The sequence below is a fragment of the Rhinatrema bivittatum genome, chromosome 4 (genome assembly GCF_901001135.1).
Source record: "Rhinatrema bivittatum chromosome 4, aRhiBiv1.1, whole genome shotgun sequence".
In the NCBI taxonomy this organism is placed as follows: domain Eukaryota; kingdom Metazoa; phylum Chordata; class Amphibia; order Gymnophiona; family Rhinatrematidae; genus Rhinatrema; species Rhinatrema bivittatum.
The window spans coordinates 375,083,043-375,109,549 of record NC_042618.1 but is presented as its reverse complement, the minus strand read 5'-3'; the positions used below and the strand labels follow the sequence as shown (position 1 = coordinate 375,109,549).

Below are 26,507 nucleotides of genomic sequence, written 5' to 3'. Positions count from 1 at the left end.
CACCCGTACCACCGGAAGACAACGTGGAGTCCAGTGCTGCGCGGAATGAAAGACCAGCAGGAGCATCGCCCTCCTCCGCAAGAAACTGAAGATGCAGGAGGAGGAGCAACAGTGTTGGGCTGCGTGCCGAAAATAAAACAAGGGCAAAGCAGGCAGGAGGAAGAATGGAGCAAATGTCCCACCGGCCTGGAGGAAAGAGGATGCTTCTGTGGCTCATGAGAATCAAGATGAGACAATGTGGGTATGGAAGAGGGAGAGAAGTGAATGAATGTATATATGCATGTATGGCTGTGAGGGGAAAAGGGGGCGCCATCTCATCCCTCGCCTCAGGCTGCAGATTGCCTTTAGCCACCCCCTGGTGGCTGGAACAAATTTCTGGTATGACTGAGCCTTTTTCACTTCATTTTTATTTATTATTTACTGTTCATTATTTGGTTAGAGTCTGTTTGAAATATGTTTTTACGTTCCCATATGTGTTTTTACAATTTACTATTGAATCATCTTGGGGATAGGTTTTGTTTTTGCCTTTGAGATACCAGCAGGGATTTTTCCCATCTTGTACTTACAATAACAGTTATTACTTAAGCAGAACTTGTGCATTTTAGACACAATCACTATCTCAGTGCCACTTAAACAACTGAGATAAAGAACATTTTCTAAGCTGTTAATTCAACCTTAGCCTTTTCCAAAGTTTCTACTTCTTTAGTGTATCCTATGGCTTGCGATTTCATTAGTTTATAATACTTCTTTAAGCATTTTACCAATTCTTGGATGTTCCACCAGTACATATGGACCAGGTCTAATTATGGGAAGCTAATAGCCTTCCTTTTGCTCTATAATTTACTCATGCTGTTGCTATTTCTTATGGAATTTAAGGTAAATCCTGAAAACAGGAAGATCTGCAAATCCTACACATCTGAACAAAATGGAATGAGAAGAGTAGTTATAGTCAAATTAATTTTAAAATGGCACTTTTCAGATTCCCATATTTATTGGTTAGTGTTTATCATCTCAAAAAAATGATATTCACTTACCTGCATACCAATAACAGCATAGATGAAAAACAACATAGCTATCAGAAGAGCGACATATGGCAGAGCCTAAAAAATGAAATGATGTTAACTGTTTTAGAAAGTCAATCAGTACAGCTACACAACTACTATACAGGGAAGAATATTGGCATAAATGTAACATTTCTCAAACATTATGTCTGGCTGCACAAATTGTTGAAATGTTTCAAAAAGAAAGTAATCCATTAGATGACCGTAAAAAATCATCTTCCATATTTTCTTAATATTCTTTTAATTATTAATAGCTAACAGAATTTGTCCAGTAGGTTGTAGTCTGCATTCTTCATCTGAAGAATTAGACACAAGGGAGCATGTGTGCTAATCAGGAGGTAGAGCAATAATACACACAGAGGTGGCTCCAGAGGGAGACAGGGGCAGTGAGAATCCCCTTCCCCCCAACCAACAAAGAGCTTACCTCTCAAGCTGCCTCCCTACAGGCCGATACAGTAAAGACCGTGGGAGAGCGATTCTGTATTTAAATTAGGCCCGGCGGTAAAAATGGGCAAAAGGAGGCGCTAGGGACACTAGCACGTCCCTAGCACCTCCTTTTTACAGGAGCGGCGGCTGTCAGCGGGTTTGACAGCCGACGCTCAATTTTGCCAGTGTCGGTTCTCGAGCCTACTGACAGCCACGGGCTCGGAAACCGGACGCCGGCAAAATTGAGCATCCGGTTTTCGGCCCGACAGCCGTGGGCCAAATTCAAATTTTTTTTTTTTTTAAGCTTTTTTACTCTTCGGGACCTCCGACTTAATATCGCCATGATATTAAGTTGGAGGGTGCACAGAAAAGCAGTTTTTACTGCTTTTCTGTGCACTTTCCCGGTGCTGGAAGAAATTAGTGCCTACCTTTGGGTCGGCGCTAATTTCTGAAAGTAAAATGTGCTTTCTGAAAGTAAAATGTGCTTTCTGTATCCAGCGCATACCTAATAGGGCCATCAACATGTATTTGCATGTTGAAGGCGCTATTAGGTGCCGCGGGTTGGACGCGCGTTTTCCTCCCCTTACTGAATAATAGTGATGTGCAGCCAAAAAGTTTTCGTTGCATTCGTGATTCGGATTCGTTGGGGCGCAAATGCGTTACATTCGGCCGTATGGCGCCCCGATGCGTTAATACGGCGAGTTAAATTCGTGTCCCGGCTAAAATTAAAATTAACGACAACCCCCCACCCTCCTGACCCCCTCCAAGACTTACCAAAACTCCCTGGTGGTCCAGCGGGGAATCCAGAAGCCATCCCTGCATTCTCACACCCTCGTTTGCCGGTTTCATCACAGCGCTGATAGCCTGTGTCACAGGGGCTACCGGTGCCATTGGTCAGCCCCTGTCACATGGTCACTGGCGCCCTCGTGCTCCTACCATGTGACAAGGGCTGACCAATGGCACCGGTAGCCCCTGTGACATAGTATGGGCAAAGGCTATCGGTGCCATTTTGAGTCCTGGTATCGGACGGCCGGCATGTAGGAGGTCGCTCCGGGAACCCGTTGGACCCACAGGGACTTTTGGACAGCTTGGGGGGGCCTCCTGACCCCCACAAGACTTGCCAAAAGTCCAGCGGGGGTCCGGGAGCGACCTCCTACATGCCGGCCGTCCGATGCCAATACTCAAAATGGCGCCGATCGCCTTTGCCCTCACTATGTCACACATAGTGAGGGCAAAGGCAATCGGCGCCATTTTGAGACGCGATCACTTTGCGGGATGGCTTCTGGATTCCCTGCTGGACCACCAGGGAGTTTTGGTAAGTCTTGGGGGGGCCAGGAGGGTGGGGGGTTTAAATTTTTATTTAGGAGGCCGAATAAAACAGAAATCTGTTAAATACGTGGGGAGTCGCGATGCGTTTCGCCTCCCCACGTATTTAACAGATAGGATAAAATAAGTTGCGGATTACAAATACGTGGAAAACGGATGCACACCTCTACTGAATAAGGGGTAAGGGAAAACGCACGTCCAAGAGCAGGTTAACAGTACGCTCCATCGGCCTGTATTGGCTGTATCGGCCTGTAAGTCTGGCTGGACCTCTGATTGGTTAGCAGGAAAGGCACTTGGTGCTTGCCCACCCTGAAGTTCACTGTGCTTTGTCTATGTCCCTCCCCCATGCAAACATTTCTGGAGCTGCCAAAGAATCCATAGGATGCCACTGGTAAAAAGGTTTTCCTTCAGACACAAATGGGAGAATCCCTCTGAAAATAGAATCTAAAGAAGATGTGTATGATTTCATTCCAACAAAATGTTGGACTAATGGTTATTATACAATGTTTGCATTTTTTATATGCATTATTTTTAGGGTGCATGCCATTCTCTATGAACTCAAACAAAAAATCATCATGTTATAGTATTTAGTAGGGATGTGAATCGGGTGCCTGATCGTTCCTGCTTACGGGTTCGTCTGGCCGCAGGAAAATCTCATTTTCCCACGGCCGTTGTTTTTTTTCGTGAAAAATTGGCGCTAACTCATGTTAGCGCGCACTAACAAAAAATAGCAAAAAGTAACAAAAAATAACAAAAATAAACATGAGTTAGCGCGCACTAACCCGAAAAACGATTTTTACAAAAATTCGGGGGGAAAAGTGATCATTTCTTTTTTTACCCGATATATAACGAATTTAGAAATATCGTACAATATTTCAATTCGTTATAAAAACAATTCACATCCCTAGTATTTAGACCAAACTCAGAGACATGCTCATTTTATAACAAGACGTATATGCACACATTTTATAAAACAATCAAGATGCATGTATATGTACGCACAATTTTAAACAGACATGCGCATGTATGCGCAAATAATGCTTCTATCACACAAGTGGGGGAATTTTATATGGGACGTGCACCAACGCAATTATCATTTTTCCAAGTTCATTTCCAGTTCGCCCAGATAAGGGAGAGAACTTCCCATCCCCTCTTGTTTAATAGCCTTCCTTTTCTCCTGTTAACCCCAATTCTTAAAACCTTGCTGACATGCCTATAATTTTTAGGGATGTGAATCGTTTTAGGACGATTAAAATTATCGTCCGATAATTTTAATATCGTCTTAAACCGTTATGGAACACAATACAATAGAGATTCTAACGATTTATCGTTATAAATCGTTAGAATCGTGAGCCGGCACACTAAAACCCGCTAAAACCCACCCCCGATCCTTTAAATTAAATCCCCCACCCTCCCGAACCCCCCCCAAATAACTTAAACATTTCCTTGCCAAATCCTACCTCCTTCAATCCCCCACCCTCCCGAACCCCCCCCCCAAATGACTTAAATTACCTGGGGGTCCGGAACGGCAGCGGTCCGGAACGGGCTCCTGCTACTGAATCTTGTTGTCTTCGGCCGGCGCCATTTTCCAAAATGGCGCCGAAAAATGGCGGCGGCCATAGACCAACAGGATTCGTTCAGCGAGGCGCCGGAACCCTCGCTGAACGACCTCCTGCAGTCGATCTCCTGCCGGCGCCATTTTCCGTACGGAAAACGATTCGCGGCGGGAAATCGCTCCCTGACCCCCGCTGGACCTCCAGGAACTTTTGGCCAGCTTGGGGGGGGGGGCCTCCTGACCCCCACAAGACTTGCCAAAAGTCCAGCGGGGGTCCGGAAGGACCTCCTGCCGTGGAATCCTGTTGGTTTATGGCCGCCGCCATTTTTCAGCGCCATTTTGGAAAATGGCGCCGGCCGAAGACAACAAGATTCAGTAGCAGGAGCCCGTTCCGGACCGCTGCCGTTCCGGACCGCCGCTGGACCACCAGGTAATTTAAGTCATTTGGGGGGGTTCGGGAGGGTGGGGGATTTAATTTAAAGGGTCGGGGGTGGGTTTTAGCGGGTTTTAACGATTTATCACGATATTTTACCCCCCCAAACGGCAACAATACGATTCCCTCCCCCTCCCAGCCGAAATCGATCGTTAAGACGATCGAGGACACGATTCACATCTCTAATAATTTTTTGTTTTATGACTTATACCCCATCCATAGCAGAAATAAAGTTATGTGGCAGGGGACCCTGGTGCATGCTTGTGCACGTATTTATGTGCTGGTTTCATTTTTTCTGGAAAAAAAAGTTTGTGCACATAGTGGGAGATACACACGTATCCAGGCAGCTTTTAAAATCCGCTCGGCATGCGCCGGCCCAACATATTTGCATATCTTCTGGTTTTGGCACATGTTGGGCTTTTAAAATTCACCTTTAAGGGTGAAAATGCCTTGATGAATCAGGCCGTTAGTTAGGTAACTTTTTTTTCTCTATAAGAGTTAAACCTAAAGAACCCTGGAAATATCCTTGGAGAACTTCAAAATTCTCAGGCCCAATGAACCGCCAGAATATTGTTGAAGTCTTCAAGACACATTTCTTGGTGTTGGCTATATGAAAGGTTTATTCTGCCCTATCATACATCGCTTAAAGAAGGACATTTATGGCCAGTCACTCAGCATGTGGTTCAATACAGATTTTCTCTTAAAATTTTGACCCCTAAAAAAGTCAAATTTCCTTACAGATGTTTCATCTCAAACTTTGTAAAATTGGTTGGTCATAAAAAATTCTAACACTTTATATATTCAATGAGGTTAACATGGCTACCATGTAATCATGGTCTATGAATATTCGATTTTAATAAAAACAATCAATTAATACATTTCATGCAAAAATTCATTCAGTTTTTGTACTACTGGCTGTGTTGCTCTAAACAATGCATGCTTACCTGGAAAGACTTAATGAAGGTCCATAACAGTGTTCGAATCCCTTCTCCCCTGCTCAGAAGTTTAATCAATCGCATCACCCGGAAAAGACGGAAAAATGTAATGGAGATCCTAGCGTTGTCTTCAGAGCTCTGAAGGATGCCATGCAGAAGTAAAACCAAATGAACAGCAGAACATGCAAAACATTCAGGAAAAAAAAAAACACACAATAAATGCAAGGGAGAAAAAAGCAAGATAGGAAAAGTGGTTTTCCCAAAGCCTTTTCCATGGTTAGTTGCACTCTTTAAAAAAAAAAAAATGCATAGCATGAAAGAAAAATTCACATGCTAAAACCTGTATAAATGATATACACAAGGCACATGCATTTCCAAGATTCAGACTGATCAATGGGATTCTCTAGTCCGTTTCCACTACTGCTGCTTCTTCTCTAAATAGCAACCCTTTAAAGGGGGACCCACTGCACATTTAATCTTGTGAATGTTGTTGTAAGCATATCCTGGAATCACTTACTATAGACCATTGTGATTTTAGAAAACATGAAAATGGCATTTTATTTTAAACAGTGTACTATTATCATGCAGTAAGTGAGTCTAAGGTTCAATTACAATAATATTAATATTGTTGTAGGCTGCTTTTAAAAAATAACTGGAAATCACTGCACACGTCTATCGGGTTAATTATGAAAGAGACAGAGAGAGATGGGAATTGATAGCAGAACAAATTCAGGTACAAAACAGTCCCACTCCGATCACTTTGCTGATCTTACCACAGGATCCACAGTTGGGGCAATTTCTGTTGGCTTTGGCAGTAAGAAATTAAGAACATTGTCTTTAGTAAAATAAGTAGAAAAACGTATGATTTTATATCTTGTTAGGATAAGCACAATTTAAGATTTCTCTACTTTTCAGACATTTTTAGAGAAATATTAATTTGTTTCTTCCTTTTGATTTTGCTGTTCCTAGATAAAAGTATTTTTTAGTGTTATACGGATGCACAACTCCCTCCTTCAGCACACAGTTTGCCCAACTATAAATAAAGGATCCTGTAATATAACTTCATAAACTCCTAGACGCAATGCATATTTTATGGGATCGATTCACTCCAAATCTGGTACTGAAAAACATTTCCAGCAGATCATCACAATCCCATTTTGAAAAATATGCAACTCAGAAGCCTTATTTACTTTTGGAAAAGCAAATAAACCTCCTTTACTAGGTCTTTAGGCCAACACGCAATATGCATGAGACTTATTACCTGTTCCTAGATGGGTAAATTCATTTTTTGGTGTTACCAATATCTAAAATTGGGCGGAGGAAGTGCTCTGAGCATGTTTTGACTGTAATGTCAGCTCAAACTGAGGGCAAGAGGTTTAAATTGCTTGCCCAAACTTCAGTCACCATACTGATTGATTTAAATATATTCAAAAGCATTTACATGCCCATCTCCATAGAAATGAATGGGGAAACAAAGATAAATAAGTCATTCACAAAGACTTTACTGAGATTCTGGGTCTACGACAAAAAACTAAAGTTTATTAAATCAGACCATGAAAGCTCAAAAGTTGCATGTACAAAAATCAGCATATATGCTATTGTAGAAATCTACAACATATACATCTAAGTAAGGGTGCACAAGTAAATCTATACATGTAAAAAAGGGCAGTCCAGGGGCATTCCCAGGAGGGCCCAACATTTATGCATGTAAGTTGCTATTTTATAAGAGAATTACACTTATAGATTTGGCAGCTTACTCGCACCTGCTCTTTATCCGGAGTACGTGATCATGACCCAGCCTTGCCTATCAAACATTTTTCCATCATGGGCAGTGGGAGGGGATTTTTGTGTGTTTTTGAAATATTCCCCTGACTATAACCCCACCTTTTTGTGGGAAGACTTGAGTTGACTATAAAGTTCCCTCGAGACATGTGATCTGGGTCATTGCCTCTCCCCCGGAGGAGTGATCAAGTGGGTGAGGAGTTTTTGCTGTTGATCTTGGCGATCCCTCAGTTGGATTGATCAAGAGGAGGAAAGCATTTGCTATAGATTCTGTGAGGTAAGTTATCTCTGAGCCCTTTTAGCTTGTGTATCAGATTCTTTGGTAATTCTGTAGTTGTGACAGGTGTGTAAAGTTAGCAATAATTAATCAACCACCAAAATGCATTCAGTAGCTGTGCATTGGGCATACTCGGAGGCGGGGGTGGGCAGCTCAAGGGCCTCATGCCAGTCAGGATTTCAGAATAACCCTAATGAATATGCATAAACTGGATTTACATACAGTGAAGGCAGTATGTATGCAAATCTGTCTCAGGCATATTTATTAAGGTTTGGGGCCTTTGAGGGCTAGAGTTGCCCAAGTCTGCTCTTTGGCTTTCACCAGGTAAGAGGGCAGAGAAGAACCTACGTTTAATTGCCACTTTCTTTCCATGTAGAACAAAATGGTTAACAAGAATTGCTAAATAAGTTACTACATTCCTTCTAGTGACACACAGAGGCTGGGAGGTTGTCACATTTAGTGCCAGTGCCACAAAATATCTTGTTTGGAGGCTGACACTGTCCCAAGAATGAGAGGCTACAACCTCCAGTCAGCTCCTACTGTTTCTGGAGTCAGCACTGAGCTCCTGGGTAAAAAAAAAAAGAAAGCAGGTTTGCACATTAGGACTGGTGAGGGAGAAAAGGAGGCAGTATAATGTAGGCAATTTAAGTCCTGAAAACAAATGACCCATGGCGGTAAACAGTCACCTGTTTCTTAAATGTGATGTGTAACGATTAGGCTTGGAATTTTATTATACAACGAAACTGAGAGAGCTAAACTTGAGCGGATTAAACTTTAGGCCAAATAAATTGGAGATGCTAAAGATCAGGGTTTTCAGGATCTCTGTTGTCAAAGGTAATTTAGTTTAATACATGAAGGTGGCTATCCTATTTCTGTACAAAAAAAAAACAAAAAACTGGGATAATTAGATAAACTGAGATCCAGGGACTCTGCTATAATTCCCCAGCAAAATATGGTCTCCAAGTAAATGGTTTTTTCATGCATGTTAACATCTCAAAGCTGAGCCCTGCTGAAATGTAATGGGTCCTCATCAACACCCATGTAACCTGGTACAGCACTCACCAGTTTTACATATTTAGGGGTCTAGGTACTAAGTTGCACTAAAACTGGCTGTTAATGGGGGTTAACACTTCAATTATAACACAGGCATTAGCAGCACATAGGGAAGGTAATTCTCAAAAGGACTTCTGTGGGTAAGACAGTGCTTTGTGAGCAGGTGCCTTTGGCAAAATTGCCCACCCAATGGGGCAGATTTTAAAAATCCTGCATGTTGGCGTGCCTATGTTGCATAGGCTGCCGGCTCGCGCAAAGCCCCGGGACGCTCGTAAGTCCCGGGGCTTTGCTTGGGGGCGTGTTGGGGGTATGTCGGGGGGGGGGGGGGGGGGGGCGTGTCGAGGGCGGCGCGGCATTTGGGGCATTCTGGGGGCGGGGCCGTGGGCATGGTGCCGGCCCGGGGACTTTCCGGGGGCGTGGTCGAGGCCTCTGAACCAGCCCTCGGGCAAAGTTAGCTACAATGTGAGCTTTGCTTACAGAGGGGGCAGTAAGGAGAGCAGAGTGTACTTTACAGAAAGAACTAAAACACTGAAAGCAAAGTGTAAAGCCTTTCCATATTTTCAACTGTCATATTAAATACAAAATGGTATGAAATGAAACGTGACAGAAGACTGTATATGTTGTCACATGCACTTCTTAGTTTCCAAATTCCAAACATTTTTGCTTAGAATTTCTATTTCAGAAACTGAAGAATGCAATATAAAAACAAATGTTTTAAAGAATTAGCTTAAAAAAATCAGATAATTAAGAACAGAACACCAAAACCAAATGTAAACCACTGCACACTCTATTGCAGGAGTTCCCAAATCTGTCCTATTGGCCCCCACAGCCAGTTGGCTTTTCAGGATGTCCACAGTGAATGTGCAAGATACGTATTTACATGCATTGGCTAGCCAATATATGCAAATGTATCTCATTCATATTCACTATGGATATACTGAAACTCAGGATCCCCAGGACAGGTTTGGTAACCACTGCTCTGTCTGATAGGACAGTTCTCAAAAACAAGACACAGCAGAAAAATATAGGCCTGTCAAAAGAGGGAACTGGAAAGGAGGTTCAGCCACTCAAGTCTGTTTGCTAACCTTACCGGAGGAGCCCCAGTTGGCTCAATTTCAGGTGTCATTGAAAAAATATTAAGAACCTTACAAATGAAAATAAAAGAAAATTAATAAAAGCAGTATAGATTCAACTGTGTTTTCATTCTTGACATAAATCAAAGACAGAATGTTTTTTAAAATGTGCCTGTCTGCAGGGTTGACTTTTTGGATAAAATGCAATGTAGTGCTCATGTTTCATGATGTTGGGATGCTCCTGGAAGATAAGCACCCTAGATGCCAAGGCTGGTTGTCTCCCTATGACTATGGCTTCCAGTGGCCCCTGTTTTATACTGTATATGGAGATGTACTTCTGATTTCACTAAAATCTAAAAAGATACACAGAATATAAACTAGATATCATTAAATACTAAAAATAATATAAACTAGACAGCATTCAATATTACAGCGGTTGTAGGACTCTTTTAGGAAAAAGGCTTATTTGTTTCAGGAAGCTTTTAGGGCTGTTTAAAAAAAATGTTTTAATATGTTTAGCGAGGGTTTTATGCATGTTTTGTGCTTTGTATCTGTCATATTTTCATGTTGTGATCCACCTAGAACAGATGCACTGGTAACAGGCAGAATCCAAATGACTGTACATGCAGTATATATATATATATATATATATATATATATGTATATACTGTGATTATTTACTGGATCTACATGGTGCTGTAAAAGGAAAATGGGCCTGGATAAAGTTCTTTATTCTGAAAATGATATAGCTGAATATTGATGGATTTACTGTATATTGCCTTGCTGTTCAGTGTAATGGAAACAGATATTTTGCAGAGTACCTAAACAATGCCACTTTAGGTTGAAATGTTTCCCCAAAGATGTATAGTGCATAAATACAGGATTAATGAATCATCAGAATACAATAATTTAAACAAGTCAAGAGTTTTTCTCCAAAATCTGGAACTTGAGGCACAGCAATAAATGTGCATTCCTTCTTAGTGACAATGAATCCTATCAGGGAGCCTATTGCTCCCAGTCCTGCTAATACCAGAGAAAAACCAATAGCATCACACCCACGAAAAGTTTGGAATGAAAAGATGTTTGGTTATAATGTATCAGTTTTTAATCAAAAAGCTTATTTTTCATCTATTCATATTAAAGTTGTAGGCTTGCAGGGAGGTGAGTTTTGAGCTAGCAAATTTGAAAGGCTACTTTACATTTAGAAATATTAATATTGAGGAGCTTTCCCACTGATGTCATAAAGAAGAAAACTGAATTTGTAAATCTCCCTGCAAGTTAATAGCATAGACCATCCAACTCAACTAATCCCATAGATCACTGTGATAGGTACAATACTCTGCTTTTTTTTTTTTATCAGCAAGACAGTATGGGGTAGATTTTAAAAGACGTGCGCACACATGGACGCGCCAATTTTATCACATGCATGCACTGACGCGCGCATATTTTAATGCATGCCCGATTTTATTTCGGTTCACGCAGGTGGCACGTAAGGGGGGGGGATTTTCTTTAAAAGCGCATTGGCGATGCAATCGGGACATCCCCAAAGGAACGGACTGGGAGGAAACCAACCTCCCTCCCATTTCCCCTCTCTTCCCTGACCCCTAAACCCTACCCATCTTCCCTCATTTTTCTTGTTAAAGAATTTACCTGCTCCTTTGGAGCAGCAGTAAGTTCCGTGCCCATGGCCCGCCCCTTTTTCTAAACCCCCGGCTCTTCCACGTGTGCATGGCAGATACGTGCGCGGCCAGGCTGTTTAGAAAATGCGCTTGGCACGCGCTCGGCCTGGCCACACACGTATTTGCCCGGATTTGCGAGCCCCGGGGATTTAAAATCCCCCCCCCCCCCGTATGTGACTCAGTAAAAGGGAAGTCATAGTGCTACAAACAGATTGGGAGACCAATCTATACATTATGTTTAGATAGTCAAAATGAAATAGCAAAGTCTAAGTTACAAAAAGTTAGAAGTAAATGTTTAGGCGACTGCCCAACGGCAGTGCTGTGCGATGCACTACGGAAGAGCATGAGAGTTCAATTCCCAGGTCCGGTTTTCCTCTACCCAGTTCATCTGGGGTTGCTGTGGAGGCTGCATTCACAGCCCCTGTGCAGGGGGAGGGTAGAGAAGGGCCAAAGAGAATGGTATCATTGGCATCAGTCTTGGTGCTGCTGAATTATGTGTTGCACCTAAATCATGAGGCAAGGTTTCAAGTACAGTTCTGCAAGCCGAAGACAAGCCTCCTGCTCCCTTCTGCGACAACTCATACTAACTTCAGTGAGCACTACAGAATAGAGATGTGAATCGTGTGATCGATCGTCTTAACGATCGATTTTGGCTGGGGGGGGGGGGGGGGAATCTGATCGTCGCGGTTTTGTTTTTTTTAAAATTGTTTAAATCGTAAATCGGGGGAGGGCGGGAAAATCGGCACACTAAACATAAAAAAATGCCATACTGGGTCAGACCAAGGGTCCATCAAGCCCAGCATCCTGTTTCCAACAGTGGCCAATCCAAAACAACCCTAAAATCCACCCTGACCCTTTAAAATAAATCCCCCACCCTCCCGAACCCCCCCAAAATGTTTTAAATTACCTGAGGTCCAGTGGGGGGGTCCCGGTGTGATCTTCCACTCTCGGGCCACGGCTGCGTTAATAGAAATGGCGTCGGCGCTACCTTTGCCCTGTCAGGGCAAAGGTAGTGCCGGCGCCATTTTGGTTCCTGTCCCCCGACGTCACGAGCGCAGGAGATCGCTCCCGGACCCCCGCTGGACCCCCAGGGACTTTTGGCCAACTTGGGGGGGCCTCCTGACCCCCACAAGACTTGCCAAAAGTCCAGTGGGGGTCTGGGAGCGACCTCCTGCACTCGGGCCGTATTGCCGTATTGCAAAATGGCACCGGCCATACGGCCATACGGCCGGTGCCATTTTGCAATACGGCAATATGGCCATACGGCCGGCACCATTTTGCAATATGGCCCGAGTGCAGGAGGTCGCTCCTGGACCCCCGCTGGACTTTTGGCAAGTCTTGTGGGGGTCAGGAGGCCCCCCCCCAAGCTGGCCAAAAGTCCCTGGGGGTCCAGTGGGGGTCCGGGAGCGATCTCCTGCGCTCGTGACGTCGGGGGACAGGAACCAAAATGGCGCCGGCGCCATTTCTATTAACGCAGCCATGGCCCGAGAGTGGAAGATCACACCGGGACCTCCCCACTGGACCCCAGGTAATTTAAGGCATTTTGGGGGGGTTCAGGAGGGTGGGGGATTTATTTTAAAGGGTCGGGGTGGGTTTTAGGGTTGTTTTAGTGTGCCGGTTTTCCCGCCCTCCCCCTTCCCCTCCCCCTTCCCCCGATTTACGATTTTTGACGATAAATCGGGGGAATTCCTATTGTATCGTGCCTCTAACGATTTTTGACGATTTAAAATATGTCGGACGATTTTTTAAATCGTCAAAAAACGATTCACATCCCTACTACAGAATGCTAACTTGGGCAAAGAAAATATTTGTTGAAACAGCTGAGGACTGTCTACAACTCCTGTGTGCATTTAGACACTGCAAGGCTATTCTTCTGTTATTCTCCTCCTACTACTGGTACTACTTAACAGTTCTATAGCGCTACTCAACATATGCAGTGCTATACGAACAACACACAAGAGACAGTCCCTGCTCAATAAAGCATCCAAACTAATCAAGACAAACATACAAGTCAAGAAACCTGAGGAGTTTCATATAGTAAGACAATGTTAAAATTACTTAGTTAATGAGGCTGAAGGCAGAAAGCAGGTTTAAGATTAAAAAGCAGCCTCAAAGAAAGTGGAATTTTATATGGGATTTAAACAAGCTAGAGAGGGAGCTCAGCAAGTCTATTCCAAGCAGTCTACCGCTGCTTTACCAAAACAATTAATTAATATTTTTTGTTGTCCTGGGAAGAGGGCTAGCCCCAGAATTTTGTGTGTGTTAGATAAAAGGGCACTAAGGTACTCAATGAAAAGGAATTATGAAATGGCATTCTGTAAAGAGATGGCATAGAGAAACCAGAGAAGAAGCACTTAGCACACTGTATTCAGTACTGTTATGGAAGTTTGAAAGGGTACAGTGGAACAGCCTATTATTTATTTCTGTAAGTAAATGCTGCTGCTGCAGCCTGCTGTGGAAGCCTGTGAACCTCTGATTTAATCCAGTGTTTTCTGTTTTAAAGTCCAAGGCAGACATACAATAACAAAAATGTTGAGTTGCATACATAGGGTAGGCAATGCAAACATGGACTCAGATAGTCAAAAGAAGAGCTACAGGGAAGCACTGAAGGCCCCACCACTCTTTCCTGCCAGATTTTAAAACAAAGGGAGAGAGGGGTTGGAAACACATGAACCCATCATAATGAACCAGTTCCCACTACATATAAGTGCAGGAGAAGGGAGAAGTCAATGTGGTGCGGGCAACTATCTCAGTTACGTTGGCTGCCAGAGCTCCTCCACTGCTGCTGCTGCTGCCCTCAACACTTGAATCACATTCAGTACTCAGTGCACACACGTCCCATCTCACTCAGCCTGGGGGATAATAGAGAGGCTGGAAGACCTCAAAGGAGGAGGCTCAGGAAGGGGAAAATGAGAAGAATGCTGTGTGTACTGTTCGTGCTGTATAAAGAGGGGCCCAGATATCCATGCTCTACACACTGCCCATTGATTACCACACTCCAGGACTCATAATGTAGCTAGGAAGAGGAGGCATGCACGATTACACATATTCTCAGAAAGGAGCTCTTGCATGTTTAAGAACTACTGCTGGTGATTCTTGTTGCTCTGAGGTGCTGAGAGCAGGGCCCAGATGCTAGATTAGCTTTGAGCATAAGGTAGTGCTCACTTTTCTGTGGCATACTAGATCAGGTCTGATTTAATCAGTGTGTTTTGGGTTCTTGTGTAACCATCTGACTGCTGGTAACTCCAGAAAAAGAAAGCTGTTTGTGAATCCCTATTTTTTCTAAGTATGCAAGGTTCTGGGATAGAGTTAGAGGAGTCTGAGCGGGGAGGGACGGAGGCCGGCCGGGACAGTGGCCATTAGCCGCTGTTCTGGGAAAGTTTGTGCCGGCAAATGGCCGGCACGCACAAGTTGCTTCTGTCTGACGCGGCAGTAAGTAAAAAAATTCTTATAGTTAGGTAGGGGGTAGGGGTCGGGGTGGAGAGGGGAAAGGGGAAAGGGGACGAAGGCTAAGCAGGGGGGTAGGGAAGTTCCCTCCCAGTCCGCTCCTTAATTGGAGAGGACTGGGAGAGAAGTGGGAAGGCCCGATTGCAGCAGTCATTCTTGTGGGATGGCTTGCTTCTCCTGGCACGTGCATGTTATAAAATCAGCAGGTCCATGAGCATGCGCCGGAAACCGCGCACACATGGACGCATGTGCGCTTCTTTTAAAAATCTACCCCATAATGTCTGTGAGTGAAAGAGAGCAATTGTGTGTGAGAGCACAGGCATGTATATAAGAGATGGAGTGTGTGTGTGTGTGTGTGTGTGTGTGAGTGTGTGAGTGAGTGTGTGTGTGTGTGTGTGAGAAAAAAGATAAAGTTAGTGTGGCCCTTCCTCTCCAATCCACGACAATCTCAAGGTGACTAGAAATCAAAAGATCCCAAGTATGGAGAGCAGGAGATTTTTTAATCCTTATTAGTTTTAATTATTGGATGTAATTTGATGTTTCTACTGTTTTGAAATATCTTATTGTTGGGAAATATTAGAACATATTTTAATTGTATTTTTTTATTCATTAGGGGCCGGATTTTAAAAGTGTTACGCGCGTAACCAGCCTTATGCGTGCCGGGCCTGTTTTAAAAAGGCCCGGCGATGCGCATAAAGCCCCAGGATGCATCTAAGTCCCGGGGCTTTACAAAAGGGGCGGTCCGGGGGCAGGGCTGTGTGGTCCAGGGGTGGAGTGTAGGCGGGGCCAGAGGCCTCCGACATAGCAGCCATTGCCGCTGTGTCGGAGGATCGCGGGCCGGAGGCTGCCGGTGCGCGCAACTTGCACCTGCCCGGAGGCAGGTGCAAAATTAAGACAAAAGTCGGGAGGGGGGGGTTAGAGTAGGGCTAGGGGGGTAAAGGTTAGGGGAAGGGGTGGGAAGGTTAGGTTAGGGGGGAGGGAATGGAGGAAGGCAGTGCGGCTTGGCGTGCGCAAGGTGCACAATTGTGCACCCCTTGTGCGCGCTGACCCCAGATTTTATAACCTGAGTGCACCTGCTTGCGCATGTTATAAAATTGGGCATACATGTGTGTGCGCCGGGTAGCACGCGTACATGTAGGCCACGCGCGCTTCTTTTAAAATCTATGCCTAGATGTTTTGAAATATTTTATTAGTGTTTGGAAAATTTTGGATATTCTATTTGTTAATTGGTTTGAAATATTTATTCCTTTGATGACTATAATTCCTATTATGAGTGTTTTATATTTCTTGATTTTATTTTTGTTAATGTTTTTTTATGAAGAATGGTACTGTTTCTGTTTTTCCATTGTTGCTCTGCATATAGAGGCTGGCTTGTTGTGGGTTCCAGTTCAGTTCTTCTTAGCAAGTTTCTATTTATACTTTCTGGTCTCTTTATTCTGTATTTTGTCAGGGTCTGTCTGAGTTCTCCATGTGTGACCGAGGGGAGATATTCTGCTACCATATAATTTATCTATAGTGATCTGTTTTTCTAATAGGAAGAGTATTGATGTTCTAGGGCCTGGTATAATATGTGCAGTGTTACCTTTCATAAGGGTACCTAATACCCTAACCTTGACCATGGACTCCGTTTGGAGGGGTGTCAGTTTTAAAAAATATAGATTGCTGGAGGGAGTTGGGCTTTTTTTGATGGGCACGGAACAGAGACTGAATGATGCTGGTATGTGGGGAGGGCAGAAAAAAGTTAGTACCGACCTTGCATTGAACCCTTCCAAGATACTAGTGCCATGCTTCCGCACAGGCGCTAGATCCTCTCACATGTTATTATTATTATAGATGATTAATATCCCACTTTTTGCACTTTTTTCAGCACTTCAAAGTGGATTACTTTCAGGTACTGTGGGTATTTCCTGTGCCTTGCCAGAGAGGATTACAAACAGAAAAGGGAATTTATGATTTGATCTTGCCTACTATGAATATTTGTAGAATGATACAACTTGTGATCAAGATCAACTCATTCCAACAAATGCATCATTTTTACAGGAGAATCATTCATGTTCTCTTGTATGTGAGAGTAGAAGGAGAAGCAAGCCACTCCACAAGATTGACTGCTGCAATACTAGTGGAGTAACAACAAAGGTACATTTGGATATGAATATTTGATTCAAGATACATTAAAAAATGTTTTATTCACAACCATTTGAAAAATGTTTTATAAAAAAAAGTATTGGTGATTCAGCGACATTGTGAGGTGAAGGGTGGTTAGTTAATGATTATAATCAGTAGATGACCATCCAGCAACCAAACCTGTGGTGCTTGAGATCAGTTAAGATATGAAACTACCACTTTTCTAATTTATCATCTTTAGATGGTTTTGAAAAATGTCTTTTGGAAGCAGATTTGTCACTTTTTAGGAATATAGAGGGGTTACATTTTTTTTGAGTTGATGCAATACAAGTGGTGACAGAAGCAAGGCATTGCATCGGGGGGGGGGGGGGAGATTCACTATTATTTACCATTATTTTTATATATTAAAAATTATTTTTCTGTAAGTCTTGCTGCTCCTGCCATTACTCATACTGCTACACCCTTGTTGGGGGGGGGGGGGGGAGGATGAGCGGGGAACAGATGTTTCTTGATTTTGATATTAGGGAATTTAGGGGAGGCCCCGAGAGCATGGTCTCTCCCAGTGTGACAAGTAAAGATGTTGACTCTACTGACCCACTAATTTTAATGCTTAGATTGAAACAAGACTAACATTTTATCCTTTAGTGGGTGCACTAGAAAGAGCAGGTGAAGGGGCGCATCTCCATATTCCTACCTAAATCTAATTAGCATATGATGCTACTTCATTTTAAAGCAGGTATGTGCTAATTTTAGTACACACTCTCCAACATCATTGAGAACCTCTTTGGAATACCAGTGCATAGCATGCAATTTTTTTGTGCCTGCTATACAGCCTTAACGTGCAAGCTAAACTTTTACACATAGTTTTAAAATGTCATACTATCAATAAGGCAAAGCGGGCTTGGGTATAGGTCACGTAGTGCCAAAAAGGTGAACAATCATTCAACAAAAACAGAATGCTGTGGCATTCCAACTAGCTAGAGAAGTGGGAATATAATATCCAACCATTATTATAGCATACTAAAATGATAGAGGAGCACCGGTCCTGAGGCATAGCAGACATCCTGCTTGTCATCTCGCTAATGCTTCATCAGTGTGATTTTCACCCTCGTTTCACTTTAATCTAGCATAAGTAAAATACACATTGGGGACCTTAAAGAAATACCTATCGTGTTTCCTGAATTTTATAATTCTGCCAATGAAGTGTGGCTGGATGCTCAGAAATAAAGATCAACAAATAAGTTACAGGTGATTCCTTTTAATTGTACTAACTGAACATAATTTGGGTAATGCTGTCAAACTGTGCATAAATAACACACATTTTGGATAAGTGGACAAGTACACATAAGTCTGCTTTGAAAATTATCCCACCAAACCTACCTGCGCACTCCTCCACCTGCTGTTTGGGAAAATTAACATTTGAATTTTCAAGTGTCTGCATATGTTCAAACCCTAACCTAATACCATCCCTGGGAACACCTCCAAACAGCCTGCATAAACTTTACACACAAACCGGACATACATGTGTCACTTTACCGGCATATAGGATTGGTAATTAAAAAAAAAAAATCCCATTTATGTGAGTAAAACAGTGCTATACTCACAGACGTGCTTCTGAAAATTACCCTCCCTGTAATTAGCTTTGAGCAATATCATCCTTTAGTTCATTCTGCACTAATCTGAGGAAGGGGGCTCAGCTCTCAAAAGTAACCAGAATGTATCAAGTAGGTCCAATTAAAAGAGATCACCTATGACTTGTTTCTTGACTTTTACTTCCACATAATAAATATTAGATATTTCAAACCTGAACTTTGACTAAAGGTGCACCTTTACTATCAATCTCAGAAACGGGACAAATTATTTTGTATGGCTTGGAAGCGGTTAAAATATCCAAACTTCTCCTTTTTATGCTTAAAAACAAAATTGTAGGGGGTAGTTTTCAAAATCATTTATGTGCATAAAACCCAATCTTCTGTACATAATTGCTCATTTTGAAACTGACCCATGCTAAGTGCACGTAAAAGTCTGTTCATAACCAAGTTTCCTGCGTACTTGTACGTGCACCGAGGAGAGGTATTCTAGAGTGAATTTGGTACTTACATGCTTCCTATTTGATTGTAAAAAGTATTGCATCCAAGTGTACACATATAAGCTACATCCTCCAAAAAGGAGATGAAATGTATGCAGTTGAATGCGTGCATGTACGGAGTTAATTGTTCAAGTATTTTCAAAGGAAACTGGGGTAAATTTTCAAACATAAGCATGCACATGTTATAAAATCTGGAGTCGGCACATGCAAGGGGGTGCACACTAGTGAATTTTGCGCACGCCAATGCCCACAGCCTTCCCCGTTCCCTTCCCCCTAAACTAACCTTCCCACCCCTTCCCCTAACCCTCCCGCCCCCTAGCCCTATCCTAATCCCCCTCAATTCTTTTAACTTACTTTTTGCGCCTGCTCAGTGCGCGTGCTGGCAGCCTGCCAGCACGCGATCCTTCAACATAGCAGCAAATGGCTACTGTGCTGGAGGCCTCTGGCCCCGCCCCCGGACCGCCCCCCCCCCCCGCCCCTTTTGTAAAACCCTGGGACTTAGATGCATCCGAGGCTTTACTCGTGTCGTCGGGCCTTTCTAAAATAGGCCTGGCGCACATAGGGCTTTTAAAATCCGGCCCACTCTGCACACGTTCATTTTGAAAACACTTGGTAAAGACTGCATGTACAATGTGCACACCAACTTTATTGCTATGAGGGTTGTTTGAAAATTACACTCCCTAAGTTTTTCAATTTTAAAGATGTTCCAGACAACTGCATATTAGAACTACTCCTGCACCACCTTACTGCTGGAAATTTTTTCCCAAGAGAATATAAATCATTTAAATAAAATCAATCTTAAAAATCCTCCAAAACTATCATGCATTATTATCAAATGATAAATAAAAATAAAATAAGAAATCCTTTATGTGAAGCGAAACAATCCATATTAGAGTACAGTATAGACTTAATCAAAAGTCTCCCGTTTCAGCACCGTGTCCCTGAAACTTCCAGTTCTACAAAGAATCATAGCAGGAAACTTTTGAATAGTCTTATTTGTACATATATAATAAATATAACACAAGCAGAAAATCATAGTTGCTAAAATCTTTCAAATGTACAGAGGGTTTGTCTTGTCAAAATGCACTGTGGCAATGTTTAAATTTTCATCAAAAAAGAGAAGCAAATAACTTTCTGAGAAGGTTGTCGCAATGCCATGTTGTAACGTGTTACCTTCCACTCCTTTTGCTGGCAAAAGTTTTAATTTTGACCTTAGGCACTCTGATGTAATTTAGGAGCAGAGAAGGCTTCTGCAAAGTTTACCAATCATGATTCTCACCCAGTCCTCTGCAGCCTTCAGGGTTTGTATTTCCTTTGGTTATTTAATCAATTATGTGCCCCTATTGGCCAGTCTTAGGAGAGACAGCAACACTGGTGGCTTTGCAGAAGCTACTCACTTGTCTTCCAGGTTATAGGAATTTGCATTTTGGTTGCAACCTCAGAAAAGAATGTGCTTTATAAAAACTGGATAAAACAGTGTTTTTGCCAAATGATACACCTGTTGACCCTTGATGGGGCAAGCAAATTCCACTCCATATCCATGGAAGCCATAAGAAAAGTTATTTTACCCTCTTATTCCAAGACTGTAAAACTGAGGATGGTTCTTACTGTGAATCTATGACATTCTCTTTCTTCTCTCTCTCTTCTCTTCCCACCAGTATGGTTATACAAAGATAAATATTTCCCAGTATTTACAGGGTGGCCAGCCAGCTGTCTTCCCAGCTCCAATCTGCCATGACTCACTGCTTAGCAAAATGCTTACCATGAAAAACAGGTTGGTTTCCTGTACAATGGAAAGCATGAGAAAAAACTCCCTCCACAAATGTGAAATATTTTAGCAACTTCAGAGTGCCACTGGCAACCATATATTTGTGAATTTGCAAAAAAATAAAAATGTGAGCTAAAAACAGCAGTGTCTACTGACATTCAACAGTAGGTGAACATGCTTTTATATAATTATTACCCATTAATGGTCATCTGAATTTTTTTCAACTACAGTACATCCCAATGTAACCTTCCTGTGATTGAAAAAGGCATACATGTGCTTATGTTTGTATTTCAATTTTCCTTTTAGATTTCCTGATCTTAGCTAATGATACTAAGCAGAATCACAGACTCTGAGGCTTCTTGCCCAGCAAGCTCACAGTCAATGTTCTCTGGTGTCACAAAATGTTAAATCTAGATGACCAAGTTAGATTTCCTGAATGTGCAACAGTGAACACAAAATGTGGTGTGAGAAACAAACAATGTTAGATAGCCTTTAGCAGTGCTGTACATACTCATTTATATGCCATATGCATATTTTATATACTTGCCTGAATAAGTTTCTAAAACAGAATGAACATGAAAACCAATTAGATGACAAGGAAAGTTATCCCCCCCCCAAAAAAAAAAAGTGTTTATATGCTTGGTGAGAAGGGTTATTTGATGAGATAAAGGCTACCAAAAGCAGTGTTCAACTGCAGCAAAAATTAAATGTGACTTGTATTTACCATAATATTTTTATACCATGTGTGACTATTACATTTTGCAAGTCTGAGGCACCTGAATGTAATATCCTCTGTATTGGCCTACATCAAAAGTGGCCTGAGACTTTCCAACTTTTCAACAACTTTTGTCTCCCTTTTTTTTTTCATGCCAGTAAAGATTTGTGAACAATTCAGACTTCATCCAGATCAGCCACAGAAATCACATCTGATTTTCTTTTCAGCTGCTCTCAGGGTAAAGTGGAAGTAGGGCCACCAAAATCTGAAATGGATCTATTGATTCAAAGAATTCCACCATGAATTTCCTCAGATCACTTTCAGATTTCTCACAGAGCTAAAATGGATTTTGCCACATGTGGATTTTTTATTTTTTTAAATTATAAAAAGGTGGTTTATCGCACCAACTCAAATCTTTGAAAGTATTCAAAGCCTGTCAAATTGTTGTGAAAACTTCTTTGAAACAAGAAACATCTCTACTTGCTGGTTACCCTTCTGTTAAGTAAGGCAGCAATTGGAGTAAGGGCTGAACATGGACAATGCATGCATATTCTATGGTATGTCCAGCACTTGTGTTGTGAATGTTACATTAGAGGATGCATTTTTAAAGAGATCTTAGCCACCCAATTAAGGAGGTGCTTAGATTCAGCTGAAAAGATGTTTAACTTAAGCCAGTCAAAATCTGGACAGCTGTGAGGTGCTCTGGCCTTTTTAGACAATTAACCCCTGTACCCTTCCTTCAAACCTATCTACACAAAATCCACTTGATGCCAAGAATCACTGCAAAATATCCCTGGCATCAACTAACCCAAGAAGCAGGGACTTGTAAGTACCTTATGCATGTTAACTTTATTGCAGTTTTGACCACTAAAATATGTGTGTTATTATTCAGGTCACACCTTGCCAGAGGATTTATTATGAGTTTTACAGATAAAAAAAGGTAAAATAATATGTGAAGATGAGATCTGTAAATATAAAACTATGAAAGTTGCTGAAAAAAATATAATCTCTTGGAATAGACTCAAAAATGAAAATGAACACCAAAAAAAATAGAGAGAAAAAGTAATAAACAAAATAAAGAACCATTAATGCTTATAGTATTTTGTTCTGCTATATTTTTCTGAAGGTCTCTACCTCATTCTCTTATTAGGGTTTCTTTATTTAGTTTATCTCTTGGAATAGAACACAGGAGGTCCTATTTTTACGGATAATGAATATAAAAGCAGCTAATGTAAACCAAATCTTGACTAGGCTTCACAAAAATACTGTAAAAAAAAGAAGCAAGCCAGAAACACATAAAAAAAAGACATTGCATTTCAAAATTGAAAACAGAGCAAAATATACATAGCAAATTCATTTAAAAAAAAGTTTACTCAATGGAGATCATCACTGAGCATTAGTAAGAAGCCTGAAACTGATGGCAATCACAGTAAATCTAGCAGCAAGAAACATGCATTTTATTGCTAGGTTTCTCTACAGTGTCATTTCCAGTCACATGTTTTTACATGTGCAGGGCCGGTGGAAGCACTAGACAGACTAGGTGAGTGCCTAGGGCGCCACTGATCGGGGGCACCATCGGCATGGTCTCTCTTTCTTCCTGCCCGCGTGACTGGAAGAGAAAGCACCACAGCATGGTCTGGTGCGGGCGAGAAGATGGAGAGACCATGCTGATGCCAACATAGGCGGAAAGAAAAGTGCATCCTCACCGCATGAAGAAGCGTTAATGGCCCGGGCCAGCTGCAATGAAGAGCAGCAGCAGCTGAGCAGCGTGGCCACGCCTGCTCAGGAAGCCGTAACATTGGCTCCGGTCCCTGCTCAGCTGTAGGAAACTGCTCAGGAGGCAGAGAATTGTCAGCTCCCACAGGCCTGAAGGAAGGAAGAGCACTATGGGCTGTGGGGGGGGGGGGGGCTGAAGGTCGAGGATGTTGCTTTTGGCCTTGTGAGCCAGGGTAGGAGCAGTGAGGGAGATAGCATGTCCGCGTGTATGTGTATTTTTGTGCATGTATGAGAGAGAAAGCATGTCTGTGTGTGTGTGCATGTATAAGAGAAAGGTCATGTCTGCATGTGTGTGCATGTATGAGCGAGCAAGTATGTGTGTACATATGAGAGAGAGAGAGAGGATAACATTTATGAGCATCAACTCCTTTCCTCTCTCCCTGCTAATCCACAACAATCTCAGGGCATCTGGAATTGAAAAGATCCCAGGTATGGACAGCAGAGGATTTTTTTTTTTATCTTTATTAATTTTAATTATTGGGTGCTGTCTGATATGTCTGTTTTTAAATAGTTTATTGGTATTTGGAAAATTTGTATAACTTTTAATTACTGGATGTTGTTCTAATCATCAGGTGTTATGAAATATTTATTCTTCTTACTAGATAGGTTTGTCCCATGCCGCATGGACGGAGCCCACCCTTGATGCCAGTGTGCCCAGGGACTGAGGACAGGGGGGAGGGAGGCAATGGAATGGTGGGTGGCCAGAACCCCCCCCCCCATTTTGCCCTTCCTACCTGTTTTTTTGGCGGGCCGGGGGGGGGGGGGAGATGAAGTGATGTCATGGCCCCACCCCGGGGCTATGACGTTGTAAGGTGAGGCGCCGGTGGCGCCCTCTGATGACGCTCGTGGCCCCTTAAAGGGCCACGGCACACTCTGAGTGATCCTTTTTGGATCACTCAAGCAACGAGGAAACCCACCCACCCGCCCCGATTGCAAGGATAAGGTTATAATACTATGAAAATGCATAATGTCTTAGAATATTAAAACAGTGAGGCTACCTATGTTTATTTATTTTATTTATTTATTTAAGATTTTTATATACCGGCATTCATGATACAATCACATCATGCCGGTTTACATATAACAGGGGTGTACAATGAACAACAGAGTAACCTGTGGAAGTGAGCAGTTACAAATAACAAGGGAATTAAAACTGGGAGAAGAGAAGAAAAAAAGGAGAGGATAACATTAGATAAAGATATTTACATTAGATAAAGATATTTACAATATCTATAATATAAGCTATAGATATTTACACGGAGAAGGCGGTAGGACTGGTTGGATAACGTCTAGTAGGACTGGCTGGATAACGTTTGGTTGATGGTGTGAGAATTAGTTGGTGTCCGGGAATGCTTGTTTAAACAGCCAGGTCTTAAGTCTTTTCCTGAAAGTTGGGAGGCTAGGTTCTTGTCTGAGGTCGGGAGGGATGGAGTTCCATAAGGTGGGGCCGGCTGTTGAGAGGGCCCGATCTCTTAAAGTGATGTGTCTGGTGGTTTTAGTAGGAGGTACTTGAAGAGATCCTCTGAGTGTGTCTCTAATTGGTCTGGAGGAGTTGTATATTTGGAAAGGGACTTGTAAGTCGAGTGGAATATGTAGATGGATGGTTTTGTATATTATGGAAAGAGATTTGTAGAGGATTCTGAAGTGAATTGGCAACCAGTGGAGATCTTTTAGGATTGGAGTTATGTGGTCCCTTCTCCTGGAATTTGTCAGTAATCTTGCTGTAGCATTTTGTATTATCTGAAGTGGTTTAGTGTAGGAGGAAGGGAGGCCCAGAAGGATAGAGTTACAGTAATCGATCTTGGAAAAAATGATAGCTTGTAGAATAGTTCTGAAGTCCTGAAAGTGGAAGAGCGGTCTAATTCTTTTCAGAACTTGGAGTTTGTGGAAACAATCTTTGGTGGTTCTGTTAATGAAGGCTTTAAGGTTCATCCGGTTGTCAATTAAGACTCCTAGGTCTCTCACTTGTGTGGTAGTAGGGATAGCCAGAAGATTAGAGATGGAGTTGTTGTTATCTGGGGAGATGAGCAGCAGTTCGGTTTTGGATGAGTTTAAAACTAAGTTTAGGTTGGATAGGAGGCGTTTAATTTGAAGGAGGCAATTTTCCCAGTAATCCAATGTTTTCATATAAGATTCTTTAATGGGTATCACGATCTGGATATCGTCGGCGTAAAGAAAGTGTTTGAGGTTAAGGTTGGAGAGGAGTTGGCAGATTGGTAAGAGATAAATGTTGAAGAGTGTAGGCGACAGCGAGGAGCCCTGGGGGACTCCTATGGAAGAGTCCATTCGAGATGATTCCTTATTCTGTATCTTAACCTTGAAGCCTCTATTGGAGAGAAAAGATTTAAACCATGAGAGTGCGGTGCCTGAGATACCTATAGAAGCCAGTAAGGATGTGAGAGTGGAATGGTTGACCGTATCAAAGGCCGCTGATAAGTCCAGTAGAATCAGGAGGAAGGATTGACCTTTGTCAAGGCCCATTAAAATGAAGTCTGACATGGAGATGAGGAGGGATTCTTCTGTACTCATTGATTTGCGAAAACCGTATTGTGAGGGGAATAGAATTTTGTTGTCTTCAAGGTAGTCGGAGAGTTGAGTGTTTACAACTTTTTCTAGAATCTTAGCTATGAATGGAAGATTGGCGATGGGGCGGAAATTATTAGGGTCTTTAGTGTCCAAGTTGGGTTTCTTGAGTAGGGGTTTAATGGAGGCCAATTTGAGGTCGTCAGGATATGATCCTTGGGAGAGCGAGCAATTTATGATGTCCGCAAGTGATTTGGCGATGGAGTCAGGGATAGCCAAGAGCAGTTTAGTGGGAATAGTATCCAATGGGTGGGAGGAGGGTTTCATTCTCCTTAAAAGAGCTTGTATCTCTAAGGTAGAGATGGGTTCAAGTGATTCCAGACCATTTTTGTTGAGGGAGGGTTGCAGAAGAGTCGGGGGGGAAGTAGGATCGGGGGGATTAGAAGGCAATTGTGTTAGAAGGCA

At 42.4% G+C, this 26,507-nt stretch overlaps 1 protein-coding gene across 13 annotated transcripts in view; it reads right to left on the bottom strand.

Annotated features, from left to right (window-relative positions):
* The window catches only part of CACNA1D (calcium voltage-gated channel subunit alpha1 D), a 513,308-nt gene that overhangs the window by 92,532 nt on the left and 394,269 nt on the right, over nucleotides 1-26,507 (bottom strand). For all 13 annotated transcript variants that reach the window (XM_029600875.1, XM_029600887.1, XM_029600877.1 and 10 more), the window contains 2 exons: nucleotides 5,746-5,874; nucleotides 1,035-1,100 (listed from right to left, as the gene is read on the bottom strand). In XM_029600875.1, coding sequence (XP_029456735.1) covers nucleotides 1,035-1,100; nucleotides 5,746-5,874 — 195 coding nt within the window. The remainder of the gene's footprint in view (nucleotides 1-1,034; nucleotides 1,101-5,745; nucleotides 5,875-26,507) is intronic.